This window comes from Oncorhynchus mykiss, chromosome 18 (assembly GCF_057628025.1).
Source record: "Oncorhynchus mykiss isolate SJ-2025 chromosome 18, ASM5762802v1, whole genome shotgun sequence".
Classification (NCBI taxonomy): domain Eukaryota; kingdom Metazoa; phylum Chordata; class Actinopteri; order Salmoniformes; family Salmonidae; genus Oncorhynchus; species Oncorhynchus mykiss.
Genome location: NC_143039.1, coordinates 22,875,091 through 22,890,768, shown reverse-complemented (window position 1 = coordinate 22,890,768; position 15,678 = coordinate 22,875,091). Strand labels below are relative to the sequence as shown.

General features: G+C 45.7%; 1 protein-coding gene across 12 annotated transcripts in view; it reads right to left on the bottom strand.

Moving 5' to 3' along the window:
* LOC110496998 (striated muscle preferentially expressed protein kinase) overlaps positions 1–15,678 on the bottom strand; it is a 60,980-nt gene that overhangs the window by 6,588 nt on the left and 38,714 nt on the right. For 7 of the 12 annotated variants that reach the window (XR_016488316.1, XM_036951933.2, XM_036951931.2 and 4 more), the window contains 20 exons: positions 15,351–15,540; positions 14,950–15,185; positions 14,387–14,545; positions 14,195–14,299; positions 13,877–14,083; positions 13,324–13,620; positions 13,078–13,190; positions 12,734–12,902; positions 12,092–12,191; positions 11,457–11,657; positions 9,363–9,420; positions 8,219–8,296; positions 6,175–6,347; positions 6,013–6,039; positions 5,583–5,735; positions 5,317–5,428; positions 2,571–5,196; positions 1,713–1,856; positions 1,436–1,552; positions 959–1,126 (listed from right to left, as the gene is read on the bottom strand). Coding sequence is in view for 11 of the 12 variants with exons in the window: in XM_036951933.2 (XP_036807828.2) it covers positions 959–1,126; positions 1,436–1,552; positions 1,713–1,856; positions 2,571–5,196; positions 5,317–5,428; positions 5,583–5,735; positions 6,013–6,039; positions 6,175–6,347; positions 8,219–8,296; positions 9,363–9,420; positions 11,457–11,657; positions 12,092–12,191; positions 12,734–12,902; positions 13,078–13,190; positions 13,324–13,620; positions 13,877–14,083; positions 14,195–14,299; positions 14,387–14,545; positions 14,950–15,185; positions 15,351–15,540 (5,433 nt within the window). In the remaining variant the exon portion in view is untranslated. The remainder of the gene's footprint in view (positions 1–958; positions 1,127–1,435; positions 1,553–1,712; positions 1,857–2,570; positions 5,197–5,316; positions 5,429–5,582; positions 5,736–6,012; positions 6,040–6,174; positions 6,348–8,218; positions 8,297–9,362; positions 9,421–11,456; positions 11,658–12,091; positions 12,192–12,733; positions 12,903–13,077; positions 13,191–13,323; positions 13,621–13,876; positions 14,084–14,194; positions 14,300–14,386; positions 14,546–14,949; positions 15,186–15,350; positions 15,541–15,678) is intronic. The other 5 variants (XM_090207831.1, XM_036951932.2, XM_090207835.1 and 2 more) reach the window with 3 other exon arrangements.

Sequence of the window (15,678 nt, the reverse complement as noted above, 5' to 3'; positions counted from 1 at the left end):
ACGCCCAGACAGTGTTCCCAGAGCAATTCAATTTGAAGCTGTGAAAATCAAACTGAAATGTAGCGCATTGAGTCTGACACCTGAAGAGAGAGAGAGAGAGGCCATCAAGTGTCTGGAGTCACCTAGTTCTGTCGCTTTGCTGATGGGTATTTGACATTTGTATTGATATTGTTATTTATAGCCTGCTGTCTGGACAAGAACCAACAGATGCCAAATCATAATTTGATCATCCTGTTGTTGCAGGAACTAAAAAAAGACTTCTAAAGTTTGTAATTTCCACTTTAAAATGTCAGACTTTATTTGCCGTAACGAAAAATGTATCAACCCCTACAAAGAAATAATAATAATACTAATCCACAAAATAATTCACATTTCCTGTTGCTGCAGGATTCTTTTCCTGCGGTGAAAAACTGGGTAAAATTAAGATCTGGAATCTGTAGTAGCTAGATTGACTGTCTGAGTGACAGTTGATTATTTAACTCTAACACATTGGATTCCAACCTGGGAGCGCATCTTTATTTTTGTAATAAACAGCACTCTCCTCTTGGAATGATTAGAAAGAGGTTGTAAATTCAAGGCAAAAGGCCATTAGTTTAATCAGCCGTAAGTAAACTACATTAATATTTATGCCCATGTCATTAATATGCATTGCATTCACACTCAAATACAAATCCTATTACCTAAACCTTTCAAGGTTCATCACATCGTAAAGATTAATAATTCATGTTTTTGCTTAGAATGAAGGGCAAATACCCCTTTCTGGATTCAGTGTAAATGTCATGTTTACTCTAAAGGTTATGGATGCAATTCAAATCCAACAGATTTTACAGGTCCAGGATATTAGTTTATCACAAGAAGATAACGGTTTTAAAAACATTGTATTTTCCTGTTTCTCCACAAATCTAAACGACGGGATTATCGTTGATGATAACATTTTCCTGTATAACATGTTACTCACAGGCCAGGGACAGTGTGCAGGAGCTGGTGACGCTGGCTAAGGGGTTACTGGCCACACACTCATAGAGCCCTGCGTCCCTCCTGCTGGTCTTCATGATCGTAACGAGCTGCCTGCCGTCTGGACAGGAGATCAGGCTCATCCTGTCGTCCATCTCAAGTGGTCTCTTATCTGTGGACAAGTAAACCCATCAACAATAATAATTACACTGTCATTTTTACAGTCCTATTTCAAAAGGTGTTTATCTAGTATTCGATGAGAAACTTTATGGAAATAATGAGCAATCTCTAACATCAACACAAGTTTAGGAAGTCGTGCTCACACAGGGCACCATGTAAGTATGAGCTATGATGGGTTATGACAATATATCATCCCTTCACAGGCAACGACCAACGTTTCAGCAGCAGCTCCTACGGTAAAGCTTTATTAGACAGCGCTGTTGCAAAGAGTGTTGTGTCTGTCAGCTCTATGAGTTCTTACCTTTAGTCCAGCTGATTTGTGGGTGGGGGCTGCCAGCCGGGAGGCAGCTAAGAGTGACAGGGTCACCCTCCAGTAAGACGTGGTCCCTCAGCTTGATGAGGAACACAGGAGGGAAGTCTGGGAAAAACAAGGGTGTGGCTTAATAATATTATTGAACACTGAGAATGAACCTAGAATGTAAAAGCAGTGTGCAGCTATTCTATTTCATTGCCAAACTCCAACTCTGTATGCACATTCAACATAAAGGCAACTGGATGCTGGATTTAGCAGACAGTACTAGAGGAAGTGCGGGAGTACTGCAGGCTGCCTGATGACCCTTCATCTTTGGCTGAGGGGAGGTCAGTCTGAGAGGGGGTCTTATCCTTCCTGATCCTGCCCAGACCCCACCTGTCCCACCGCGACCGCCTGTCAGTCTCTGGAGCTGTGGAGGACACGACATAATGGCAAACAGCTGAGACAGACGAACCTGAGGAGGTGAGCTAATATCTCCAGTATCTATGCTGCAATAGTTTATGTGCCTGGGGGCTAGTGTCAGTCTGTCCTATCTGGTGTAATTATCCTGTCTTATCTGGTGCCCTTTGATCTTAGGTGTGCTCTCTTTAATTCCCCCATCTCTCTCTCTCTCTCTCTCTCTCTCTCTCTCTCTCCCTCTCCCTCTCCCTCTCCCTCTCCCTCTCCCTCTCTCACACACACACTCACTCACTCACCCACTCTCCCCTCCCGTAGGACCTGAGATCTAGGACCATGCCTCAGAACTACCTGGCCTGATGACTCCTGGCTGTCCCCATCCCCAGTCCACCTGGTTGTGCTGCTGGTTATTCGGCTGTCCCCATAGGTGAACCCTTTGAAGACACCCTTTTTTGGTTCCAGATAGAACCCTTTCCCGAGAGGGTTTTACATGAAACCCAAAAGAGTTCAAATTGGAACCAAAAAGGTTTCTCCAAAGGGTTCTCCTATGGGGACAGCCGAAGAAACCTTTGGGAAACCTTTTTTCTGAGATTGTATAATCTACACCCGGCACAGCCAGAAGAGGACTGGTGTAAAAAGGGCTTTATAAATACATTTGATTGATATTTGATGGAAATTGCCAATGCCATCTTAGCCAGCATAATATACCAAGATAAATATTACTTACTGAGCGACTTTTGACTTTTTGACTTTTCGGAATGAAGGCTTGATGCAGACCCAATGGATTCCTTGGACACTTTGGATTCTTTGTTTGTCTGTTTGGCTAGCTGATTCTCTGGGATCCCCATCTCTTTGAGACCTCTTCCCTCGGACTGGGAATGTCGATGACGGGAAAACAGTGGAGTTTTCTTTCCCTCTGGCTTCTCTTCGTCCATCTCTTTTCTATCCTCTGACTGGCTTCGGACTTTCCCAGAAATTCCTGCCACCTTGTTCTCAAACTTCTTCCTCATCGTCAAGACGGGGGAATCGCTGACCTTCTTAAAATCCTTTTCTTCTGCATCTTTCCGACTTTTCTCTTCCTCCACGTGTCGCTTGGCCTCTTTCTCCTCCTTCCTTTCCTCTGACTTGCTCCTCAAACTGGCTGAGATACCTGCTACTTTGTTCTCGAACTTCCGCCGCATGGCGAAGACAGACGACTCTTCCATCTTTTTGCGTTCTCTCACCTCCTGCTCTCTCCGAGCCTCTATATTGTCCAGCTCTGTCGTGTCCAGACTCTTACTGCGGCCTATGGCCCAGGACACCCTGCGCTTACTGGCCGCTGGCTCAGTCTCCTTTGACTTCTCCTCCTTTTTATCTATGGATGGGGTCCTCTTGGTGCGCATGGAGAACCGTCCAATGATGCCCAGGGACCCTGTGTCTCTCTCCACCTCCCTCAAGTCCTGGACGGACTTGGACTTCTCCTGCAATCCATGGGGCACCATCTCCAGCGGAGCCCCCAGACGCCCCGGCCGGTATACCTCCTCACCCTCGCCTGTCTTACGGGGAAGGGTTGGGGACTTCTCTTCTGATTTGGTCCTGATAAGTCTCTGGAGCCCACGGGTAAGGGATGACTCACGCTTCTTGAACCTGGATTCAAAGACTTCCTCCGAGTCTATGTCCTTGATATCTGTTCTGAGTGGCGTGGTAGGTTGGCGTGGGGTGGTGGGGCGGTCTGGGACCATAGACGAGCTAGTCGAGATGGTTGGGCTTGTTGGGCGTTCGGTGGCCACCTTAGCGAAGACGGCAGGGTGTTCAGGAAATGTGGGGCTAGGTGTAGATTGAGATCTCCGGCTGCTGTCATGTTTTCCAGATGGTACTATAATAGTTTGCATGACGTTGGCATACGCAGACGTTTTTCCTGTAGGCGTAACCCCTGGAGAATCACAACCTTTTGCTTTCACCTCTATCTCCTGCTTCTCTTTCTGTTCATCTTCCTCAGTATCCTCCTTCTCTATGACGATCACAGGAGCTAACACAGTAGGATACCTGCCCTGGGAAATCTCCCTCTTCGACTCGTGTCTATCAACCCTCTCCTGTGCTTTGGTCCTTCTCTCCATCTCTTCATCTCTTTCAGAAGTCTCCTCAGACTTGCTCTTCTTCTTCTCCTCTGGCTCTTCCCTCGCTCGTTGGTCCTCTTTGGCTAAGGTGGGCTGTATGGAGGAGGAGGGCCCATGAGAGTAAGGTCTGGAATCCAGCCTGGTCTGCTCCGTTATTGCTGATATGGAAGTGGCCTCCTGGAGGCCTTTCCCCTGTGCGTTCCTCTCAATGCCCTGGGTCCTTTCAGCACTCTCTCTCCTCTCAGTGCTCTGGATAGATGTGCTAGTGGGGATCTCTAAGGGGGCTCCAAACTGCCGGTGTAGGGGAATGGGCTCCGAGTCTCCCTGACTGAAAGAGGAACTCTTCTGGAACATTTTGGTTTTGGATGTGTCCTCCACTGCACTTTCGGTAGATGCTGCTCTGGCCAGCGACCGCTCTGGCGCCCCCACCCTGGATCTCCTCAAGTTTCGGTCCAGGGATGAGGTTCGCCTCTCATCGTCCATTCCTAGGGTCTCCAGCAGGGGACCTCGCAGGCCGCTTTTGCTGTTGCCTCCCCTCAGCAGCCTTTGTCTCATCAGCTCCAATTTGAGGGCATAGTCCTCCTGGCTCATCTTAGCCGCCCCAGGGCTGGGGCTCCGATTTGGTAGCTCCATGGAAACTGCCTTTTTAAGGCTTTTTTTGCCGCTGTCTTCCTTGCCCTCCTCCACAGCCCCCTCCTCTGGCTCAATGTGTAGAAGCAGGGCCGAGTCAGCAGAACTGCCCCTCCTCATTGTCGCTCTCCGGGACTTCGTCTGAGTGTCATCCTCCTCCACACTTGAGCCCTTCTTCAGGGGGACTCTCTTCGTTTTCACTGCAGTCTTCTCCTCTTCCGAAGACCCGCCATCTTCCTCGGTTGTTACCTTTTTTCTCGTTCCTCTGCTTCTTCCTAATATCTTGGCCTCCTTTTTGGACACCACCTCCTCTATGGGCTGTTCCCTGTGCCGGGTTAACCACGGCCCTTCCACTGTCCCATTGTCCGTGGAAGTCAGTCCTGTGACGTCCTCGTCACCTGGTATCTCGTTGAGGGAGACCCTGGAGCCAGAGAAGACCATAGATAGAGGCATGGGGATGAAGGGGAGTTCGTCCACATCTTCATCCGAATCAGAGGATGAGGAGGGTGGGGGCGAGCCCTCTTTGAGGTGACGGGCCACAGCGATAGAGATGTGGTTGGACGAGTCGTTGAGAAGCTCAGGGATGGAGCGCATCACCATCTTGGATTTGTAGCTGATGAGGGAACGCTGGGTAGAGATAGGGAAAAGGGGACTTGTTAAAGGAGTAATTTGGAAGGTACTTTATTGAAGGGATTCATTGAAGTGCATTAATCAATGTACTACTTACAGAAATAATGAATGCCTCACCTGCCAACGTCTTCGAGATAAGACCTGCTTTAGGATCGCTGTGTTGATGCTCTTGTCTTTTATTGAAGTCTTGAACCAGGGGTGGCGAAGGCTCTCTGTAGCGTTAGGCCTCCTGAGAGTAAAACATCACATGGTGACAAATAAAACACTAAGTCCCAAACACTTATTTTCTGGTCTTATTTTGTGTTGAAATTGTTTGCATTCCTAATATAAGGGAATTCATTACAATCAATTTATACCAAGGCATTATCATCAATAACACTCACAGTCTGTCAGCCACCAGCAGTTTGATGACGAATCCCTTGGCCTCTCTACAGAGGTCAGCAAACATACTCTCCTCAAAAGCCACCTTTTGGTTCCTGATGTTGAGGACGGTGCATCTGTCGTTCTCCCCAGCAAAAGGAGACACACCAGTCAGGCTAGAAGGGAAATATGTTATGTTGATAGTCTTTCATTGAGACTGTTCACTAGCTGTCAAATCCATTTTACGTGGGCCAATTGAAGCCTGTGGCAATATGCAAACAATATCCAGGTGATATGCATTGGTGTTTTGCTTACTGGGGTTATTGAGTGTGGAGAAAAATTACATTTCAAGATTGACAGAAATGTAATGCAAAAGGTGTATTGAATTCTAAGAATATCTCGACCAGACACATTTATCATGTTCTTAGTCCAACCAGAACCTTAACCACTCACCATAGGTAAGTGATAACCCCAATAGGCCTGTGAACAGAGAGAGGGAGAGAAATTACTTTCAGAGGGCAAGATGAAGGAGAGAGGGAGAGAGCGATAAAATCATGGTTAATCAGGAAATTGATTAAAGGAGTCTCCAGCCCCCTCCCCCGACCAGGTGCTCACCAGATGTCTGTTGCCTTGGAGACTGGCGTTTGGTTAACGATCTCCGGGGCAACAAATTCCGGAGTGCCGTATTTGCAGTAGTGGGCTTCATTGGTCCCCAGTTTGACGGCATTGCCAAAGTCACAGATGCGGATCTTGTCACTGTGTCGGCCTGCCATGAGGATGTTCTCAGGCTGGGTGGGTTGGATGAAAACAGGGAATTATTAAGCTAGGTTTCTGTCCAATCGGCAACAGATTTTCATGCTAATATTCAAAAATACAAATAAAATGTACATTAGAGACCATCCTCTGTAATTTGATCTATGTAAAACTATGACTTGATTTGTGTAATGTTATTCATTTTAGTGTACATGTTTTGAGTGAGGAAAATACATTGGTATCTGAGTAGTATGTATTCTTGGGTTTGAAATATTCTTTCCTTGTTATATTAAGTAAGTTGATAATTGCAGAAGTATCTGTTATACAGTGCCTTCTGAAAGTATTCAGACCCCTTGACTTTTTTCCACATTTTGTTACGTTACGGCCTTATTCTAAAATTGATTAAATAAAAATAAAAAACTCAGCAATCTACACACAATACTCCATAATGACAAAGCAAAAAAAGATTTTTAGAATTTGTAAAAATCAGAAATACTTTATTTACATAAGTATTCAGACCCTTTGCTATGAGACTCGAAATTGAGCTCAGGTCCATCCCATTTCCATTGATCATTCCTGAGATGTTTCTACAACTTGATCAGAGTCCACCTGTGGTAAATTCAATTTAATGGACATGATTTGGAAAGGCAAACACCCGTCTATATAAGGTCCCACAGTTGAAAGTGCATGTCAGAGCAAAAACCAAGCCATGAGGTCGAAGGAATTGTCCGTAGAGCTTCGACACAGGATTGTGTCGAGCCACAGATCTGGGGAAGGGTACCAAAAAATGTCTGCAGCATCGAAGGTCCCCAAGAACACAGTGGCCTCCATCATTCTTAAATGGAAGAAGTTTGGAACCACCAAGACTCTTCCTAGAGCTAGCCACCCGGCCAAACTGAGCAATCGGGGGAGAAGGGCATTGGTCAGGGAGGTGACAAAGAACCCAATGGTCACTCTGACAGAGCTCTAGACTTCCTCTATGGAGATGGGGAAACCTTTCAGAAGGACAAAAATCTCTGCAGCACTCCACTAATCCGGCCTTTATGGTAGAGTGGCCAGACTGAAGCTACTCCTCAGTAAAAGGCACATGACAGCCCGCTTGAAGTTTGCCAAAAGGCACCTAAAGACTCTCAGGCCACGAGAAACAGATTTTCTGGTCTGATGAAACCAAAATTGAACTCTTTGGCCTGAATGCCAAGCGTCACATCTGGAGGAACCTGGTACCATCCCTACGGTGAAGCATGGTGGTGGCAGCAACATGCTGTGGGGATGTTTTTCAGCAGCAGGGACTGGGAGACTAGTCAGAATTGAGGCAAAGATGAATGGAGCAAAGTACAGAGAGATCCTTGATGAAAACCTGCTCCAGAGCGCTCACGACCTCAGACTGGGGAAAAGGTTCACCTTCCAACAGGACAATGACCCTAAGCACACAGCCAAGACAACGCAGGAGTGGCTTCAGGACAAGTTTCTGAATGTCCTTGAGTGGCCCAGCCAGATCCCGGACTTGAACCGATCGAACATCTCTGGAGAGACTTGCAAGTAGCTGTGCATCAACCCTCCCCATCCAACCTGACAGACCTTAAGAGGATCTGCAGAGGACTGGGAGAAACTCCCCAAATACAGGTGTGCCAAGTTTGTATCTTGTAGCGTCATACCCAAGAAGACTCAAGGCTGTAATCGCTGCCATTTGCAAAAATGTCTGGAAACCTGTTTTTGCCTCATCATTATGGGGTATTGTGTGTAGATTGATGAGGGGCAATTTAAAAAAAATACATTTTAGAATAAGGCTGTAACATAACAAAATGTGGAAAAAGTTGAGGGGTCTGAGTACTTTCCAAATGCACTGTGTAATAGCTTGTGATTAAAGTACTGTATTTGTCCCTTGCACAGTGGAAATCTGATGTACCTTGATGTCAAGATGAGCAATGTCTTTCTGGTGAAGGTAGCTGACCCCTTCAAGCACCTGCTGAATACTGGACCGGATCTGCAGCACAGAATATCTCCTTTAACACATTTGGCATTCTATATTCTACATTCTGTATTCTACATTCTATATTTTACATTCTACACTGAACAAAAAATATAAACACAACATGTAAAGTGTTGGTCCCATGTTTCATGAGCTGAAATAAAAGATCCCAGAAATCTTACTTACTCACAAAAAGCATATTTCTCTCAAATGTTGTGCACATATTTGTTTACATCCCTGTTAGTGAGCATCCCTCCACCTGACAGGTGTGGCATATCAAGAAGTTGATTAAACAGCATGATCATTACACAGGTGCACCTTGTACCGCGGACAACAAAAGGCCTCTCTAAAATGTGCAGTTTTGTCACACAATGCCACAGATGTCTCATGTTTTGAGGGAGCGAGCAATTGGCATGTTGACTGCAGGAATGTCCAACAGAGCTTTTGACAGAGAATTTAATGTTAATTTCTCTACCATATGTCGCCTCCAACGTCGTTTTAGAGAATTTGGCAGTACGTCCAACCGGCCTCACAACCAAGTGTAACCACGCTAGCCCAGGACCTCCACATCTGGCTTCTTCACCTGCGTGATTGTCTGAGACCAGCCACCCGGACAGCTGATGAAACTGAGGAGTATTTCTGTCTGTAATAAAACCATTTAGTGGGGGAAAAACTATATCTGTTTGACTGGGTCTGGCTCCCAGTGGGTGGGTCTGGCTCCCAAGTGAGTGAGCCTATGAAATCCATAGATTAGGGCCTAATTTATTTATTTTGATTGACTGATTTCCTTATATGAACTGTAACTCAGTAAAATTGTTGAAATTGTCACATATTGCGTTCCTATTTTTGTTCAGTATATATTCTACATTCTACAATCTACAGTCTATATTCTACACTATATATTCTATATTCTACATTCTACTTTCTGTTTTCTACATTCTTGTATGCGCAACATATTAAAAAAAAACTATTTGACTGAATTTCGCTATCTTTTAGATAAAGATAATTGAGTCGTTCTTGGTTGATTTTTCCATGCAATCCAAAGCACACTCAAACATAAGGCCAACAGGCCAAGGCAAACCTCGGACTCCATGACAGTAGTCTTCTTGGTCAGTCGGTCCAGAAGTTCCTCATGGCATCTTCACACAGCAGTTAAGGAGAATAGAAGTATAGTGTGTAATAACCATAGAGATAGATAGAGGACTCTAGTGCCCCAAATCCCATTTTAGCATGGGCAGCGCCATTGAGGACTTTCACCATTTTGAAGTAATCAACTGGGTGGGACTTCCTATGGGTTAAGGAAGGATCACATGATTCAATTTGTGTCATCAGAAGGGATCAGCCAATGAATTCTACTTGTGAGCAAACAACACAGTACAGGTGGCACTATGCACCCTTTCAGTTTGTTCACCAACTCATAGACGTAGTAGAAGGTGGACTACTTCAAAATGGAGATGGCCTCAATGGCGTTGCACATGCTCTCACAGGCGCCATCATGAGACAGATACAATGATGCAATTGTTATATAAGTCTATGGTGATAACCTTATCGCGATAGTCCAAGTGGGAGGCAAATGACATTTTTTATAATAAATGAACCAAACTCCCACACATGGCGTCTCCTGGTAATGAAACCAATCTGTGATGAGTCAGGAAAAAGTAGCGCTTCGGTTCAGTCATGCCTCCAGGGGAGCAGAAAGGACATTGAGATTAATGCTATGCACCAGTTCTTTCTCATCCACACAGTGGGAAGAAGGTGGGAAGAAGGCTCTTGGCTCTGGTATGTTCATGGAGAGGATTTTATGCAAAGACGTTGGATCAATGCCATATTTTGATCCATATTGGATCTAGCTGTAAACAAAAATGAATATAATTTGAAAACAAACAATTCTAGGAACCACGATGTTGGTTTCTGGTTGAAATCTGGGCTAAATTGAGTACATTGATGGCTTTAGTTTTTGATGCAACATTGTCGCAACCAATACAATACTGTCTCAGAGGATATGTTACATTCAAAATGTTCATCTCTTGTAATGTGGCTTCTTACATGCTGACCAGACTGCCCACGGTGCGTGTGCGAGCGTTGCAAAATAAATGTACACATCCATGTTATTCAATCATTTCATCCAAACTGCTCGCAAGCGTCTGTGTATCCAGGTGCTAAAATAGTTTTATTTTAGACACGTGACGCGCTGCAAGTCTCGCCTCTCCATATGTTTTACAAACATATACCCACATGGGTGATTGAAAGATGAACGGGGTCCACACTCCAGTCAAGTTGGTGGTGGTAATGCCAACCGCCATATAACATCCACAGAAGAAGAAGAAGAAGAAGAAGAATGAACGAGGAGAGATGAATCAAAGAAAACTAAGTAAAAACTAACTAGGTTTCATCTTTATCTGTGGATTAATTATTGAAGTAGAGAACACACGACTTTGAGTGACTCAAAATGGGTCAAAATTCTACAAAGATCCAGAAAAAAAGGACCATAAGCATTTCAGGTAAAATAAACCAATGTTTTCTAAATCCAGAGGCGCTACATCGCAAGACTTAAGGGAACACTTGTGAAACAGAGCAAACAGACTAGACCGGGGTTTGGTGTTTGAGAAGGGAAAGATTCTTCTCAAAATCTAAAGACACAACCTAGATTGGAGCCAATGTCTTAAGGAGTTGAACATGTTATTTTTCCAACCTTGTCAAAGTGACAAAAACAACTTTATATGGAAGGAATGCCTTTGATTTAACGGCCTGCACAGTCGCAGTTCAGCGCGAGACCGAATGACCTGTTTCTATACATGAGCTTTGCTAGCCAACGTCACCATGACATCGCCTACAAGTGTGATCAGGGATTTCTATTGGAAAAGCAGTTTTAGCCTATCTGAATACTGTACTGTCTTTGGTTTATCGCCCAGGACAAATTAGTTAGCAACAAATTAGCTAAATGTCAATGAATGTTTAATGTGTTTTGACCTCTCCCCAAATGAATATAGTTGGTTCACAGTTGGTATTTTAACCTGCGTGTCGTGAAAGCGTCTGGTGGGGACAGACAAAATCAACATGCGCATGAAGGCACACGATGGCGAACGCGGACGCATGCGCAGAACCGGTTAGGTCATCATGTTATGGGTTTTCTGACAACTGAAATGAATCAAAGAATCAGTCAGTGAAAGGATACAGCTCAGTGATGATGACAACCATGTTCTTCTTCTCAAAGGCGTCATGGAAGTAGAGGATTTTCTCGTGGTTCAGCTCTGACAGAAGGTTCATCTCTCTCAGGGCCAAGGCCTTCCTCTTGGCCCTCGCAGACACGAACTTGGCCGCGTACTCCACCTTCCCCTTCTTCTCAGACACCCTCTTCACATAGGAGAACGCCCCACTGGAAAACAGTCGCACAATGATGATATCATTGCAATAACTCTAGGAGAATGACCAAATCTTTCAATGGGATTGAGTTCTGAGAAACCAAAAGTCCTAGTTGAGAAAGTAAAGGGACATGAGTATTAAACAGTACGTGACACCTTGTTATCGTTCAACTTCTGGTGAGTCAAGCCAAGCTCTACCAGAGAAAAACAAAAAGCCTTTGTGATGTGTTCCTCTATTGACGGGTGACTCACCTCTCCTCTATTTCTGTCTGCTATCATTATGCAGTGTGTTGTTTGGTGTGGTGGAATTCCCCCTACTGACCTTTGTGGCCACCGTTCACAGTGCAATTTAATACAGATAGTAGGTACCACTCGCAGAGCCTTTAAATACAGAAGAGATAGCCTGGCTGAGCAGATGAAATTGGTGATTGCCTGGTCCATGACTTACCGTCCTATCTCCTTGTGTACATCGTAGTAATCAGTCAGCCTCCTCATCTTCCTCAAAATGGACCCCTCATCCTCCATGGGCTCCACCACCTCCTTCCTCACTGCAGGCAAAGGGTTGGAACAGGCGGCAAGGTTAATGTGGGTTAGTGGGTGTGTGGGTATGTGTGTGTGTGTGTGTGTGTGTGTGTGTGTGTGTGTGTGTGTGTGTGTGTGTGTGTGTGTGTGTGTGTGGGAGTGTGGGCATGCGTGCGTGCGTGCGTGTGTGGGCTGACAGATGGTTTAATAGTCTCAGACACCTTGTGGTCCAACCCATATGGAGCAGATTTGGTTGTTTAACTCTCGATTACAACAAGCTTTAGCTGAGATATTACAAGGACAAACAGATGCAATCCAACAAATAATAGGAAAAGCCTTGGTACCAAGGAAAAGCCTTGGTACTATGTTAACAATATTCAGTATGCAGAAAAAGCACACTTTTCAACAAGAGTGTGTCTTTAATACCTTACCATAAGGGTGTGTTAATCAACAGTAATTAATCAATTATATAAGCACTAAGTATCATTCTTGTAGATGTTTTCCAGACTTATTCCAATATCTATATATATCCTTATACTTTTCAGACAATATAGACTATGGTCCTGACCATTGTGGACGGTGAGTTCAGCCTTGCAGGAGACTTGTCCAGCCAGGTTCTTGGCGGTGCAGGTGTACACCCCTGAGTCCTCAGGCCGGGCGTTCAGCACCACCAGGGAACACTCCGTATCATCGTACACAAAGGTGAAGTGACTGCTCTCTGACAGCAGAGTGTCATCCTGGAACCACAGAACAGATAACCACAATCAATTCCACTTAATCAACTATCATGGAGGAGTAGGTTTGTTTTCCTGGAACCACAAAGGAGTTAATCATCCAACAACCTGCTTAATCACTGCAGAATAAGTTTATGTGGTTAATGATATGATATCCATCCATTGACTCTTATCATACCTTGTACCACAGAACATCAGGATCGGGTTGTCCCTCGACAACCACAGCAAAGCGAGATGTCTCTCCTACATGTATTTCCAAGTCCTCCATGATGGACTCAAATTTAGGACGCACTGTTGGGAGAAAAGGAGGATAGAGAGTCTGGGGTCAGTTCGTCTTTTTACCTCATCATAGTTACAGTAAGCACCAGGGCTGTTAGCTGATTCTAGATCTGCACATAGGGGTGAACTTTGACCCCAAACTCACCTGCCATGGCCAATAGGATGGTACAGAGGTCGCTGCCAAACTGGTTGTTGGCTGTACAGACCAGCTGACCAGTGTCAGTGCTCTTCACCCTCTGGATCTTTAGGGTGTGTTGGTCGTCGTCTGGCATGCTCATCTCAAACATCCCTGGCTTGTTGAGCAAAACCACTCCCCTCCTCTTCCAGGTGACCACAGTATTGACGTGGTTAAGGGTGAGGGTGATGCTCACGGACTGGTTCTCTACCACGTACACAACGTCAGGCTTGTCCAGGATGATGGGAGCTTTCCTCTGATAGGGACCTGATAGGGATCAAAGGTCAAATTATCAGGGGATCAAACCACCATCTCGGATGTATTGACAGACCATCATTCTCTCACAATAGTAGATCCTATATATCTGGCTACATATCCGGCTCGAAGGACCATGTAATTATAATATTTTTGTACACCTGCTGCAATGTGTTTGGTGACATTGCTTTTGCACTATGTTTACATAAATCCATTTAACCTTTGACCCTCCAACATAACTGTAGAGACTTGGAGCTTATATAAGCACCTCTATCCATGAGCTGCACCAGGTCAGTGGAGGGGGAGGGTTTGCTGAGGAGCTTGGCGGTGGCCGCTAGGACCCTGAAGGCGTAGCGGACTCCCTTGGAGAGACCGGTGACTGTGTAGGTGGTCTCTCTCAGGTTGGAGGCTATGATGCTCCACTGGATGGAACCCAGAGGCTGCTGCTGCACTGCATACATCAAAGAACTGCCATCTGGAAGTACAACCATGAGGGTTACTGTAGTGTAGCGCATTTGGAGGCCAGAGGAGCCTGAAAGGAACTCGAATCCAGGTCCCTGTGACTCTCAGTTATATTGAGGCATACCTATGGAAGAGTCAAGCCTCTTTGGTTTCTTCCAGCTGAGTGTTATGGTCTTCCCTGTTACGGACTCTACCACTGGAGGACCATCGGGGGGATCAGGAACAATATCTACCAAAAGAAAATACAAATGTACCAACACACCCATACTGTAATCAGTTGGCACAATGATTCTCGTGGCTTTTTTGGTTGGAGCACCTGTTGCTGTGATTGCTGGTGGATGGTCCCCATCCATACCTGTGACGTAGAGGTGTGCGTAGCAGGCTGCCTTCCCCACTTTGTTGGAGATGACACTCTTGTAGACGCCCCCGTGGCCATGACACACACAGCGGATGACCAGACTGTGGACATCCCTGTCTGGAGGAGGAAGAGATAGAGAGATGACACAGGTAGAGGAGGGAGCGAGAGAGAGAGATAACTAATGTAGAGGAGGGAGAGAGAGAGAGAGATGATGCAGGTAGATGAGGGAGAGAGAGAGATGATGCAGGTAGAGGAGGGAGCGAGAGAGAGATAACTAATGTAGAGGAGGGAGAGAGAGAGATGACGCAGGTAGACGAGGGAGAGAGAGAGATGACTAATGTAGAGGAGGGAGAGAGAGAGAGATGAGGCAAGTAGAGGAGGGATGGAAATAATGAGAGAGAGCAAACGAGAGAGAGAGAGAGAGAGAGAGAGAGAGAGAGAGAGAGAGAGAAATAGAGAGAGACACAGAGAGAGAGAGAAATAGAGAGAGAGAGAGAAATAGAGAGAGATTGCTTCCTTACGCTGGGTCATCTTCCTGTCGTCTGTGCTGTGTATCATCTTGCCGTTGTGGTACCAGGCGATGGTGGGGTAGGGCAGGCCCGCCACCTTACACTTTAGAACCGCCTCCTTCCCCTCGATCATCTCCAGGTCAGCCAGGGGCTTGACAAAGTCAGGCATGGTCCTCTGCTCCTGCTCCACCTCGCTCTCCAGAACCTCCGGCTCCTCAGCGATGGAAGGCATCTTCTCCAGCTTCGCCCTGGAGAGAAGAAGGAAGCAAATATAATGAGAGACCGAAGGAAAGGGAAATACAGAAGAGAAGACAATGAAACACTCCTATTATTTGTTTTTAAATTACTGAGATGAGGAGAAGAAGCCACTTCAGACTAGTGGGATCACCCCACGTCTATGGTTTACACCGTACATGTGAGAAGAGATAGCGGGCCGCGGTTCCTGCGTGTAGAGTTCGGCTGTGGACTCCGCCTTTCCGTGTGCGTTCTTTGCGACGGCTGTGTAGAAGCCCTCCGTGTCGCTGCTGACGTGGGTGATGACCAATGAGTAACGGCCTCCTTCCTGCAGGAGATGCACATTCTCACTCTCCTCCACCGGGTTCTCTGGATGGAGATAAACACAATATGGTAGATTCATAAAGAGTCAACCATTGGGGTAACAAAGAGACATTACGAGCCATACTAGCCTATATTACCAATTTGCTGTCCATTCTGTACCAATAGGAAATACAGTACTTTCTA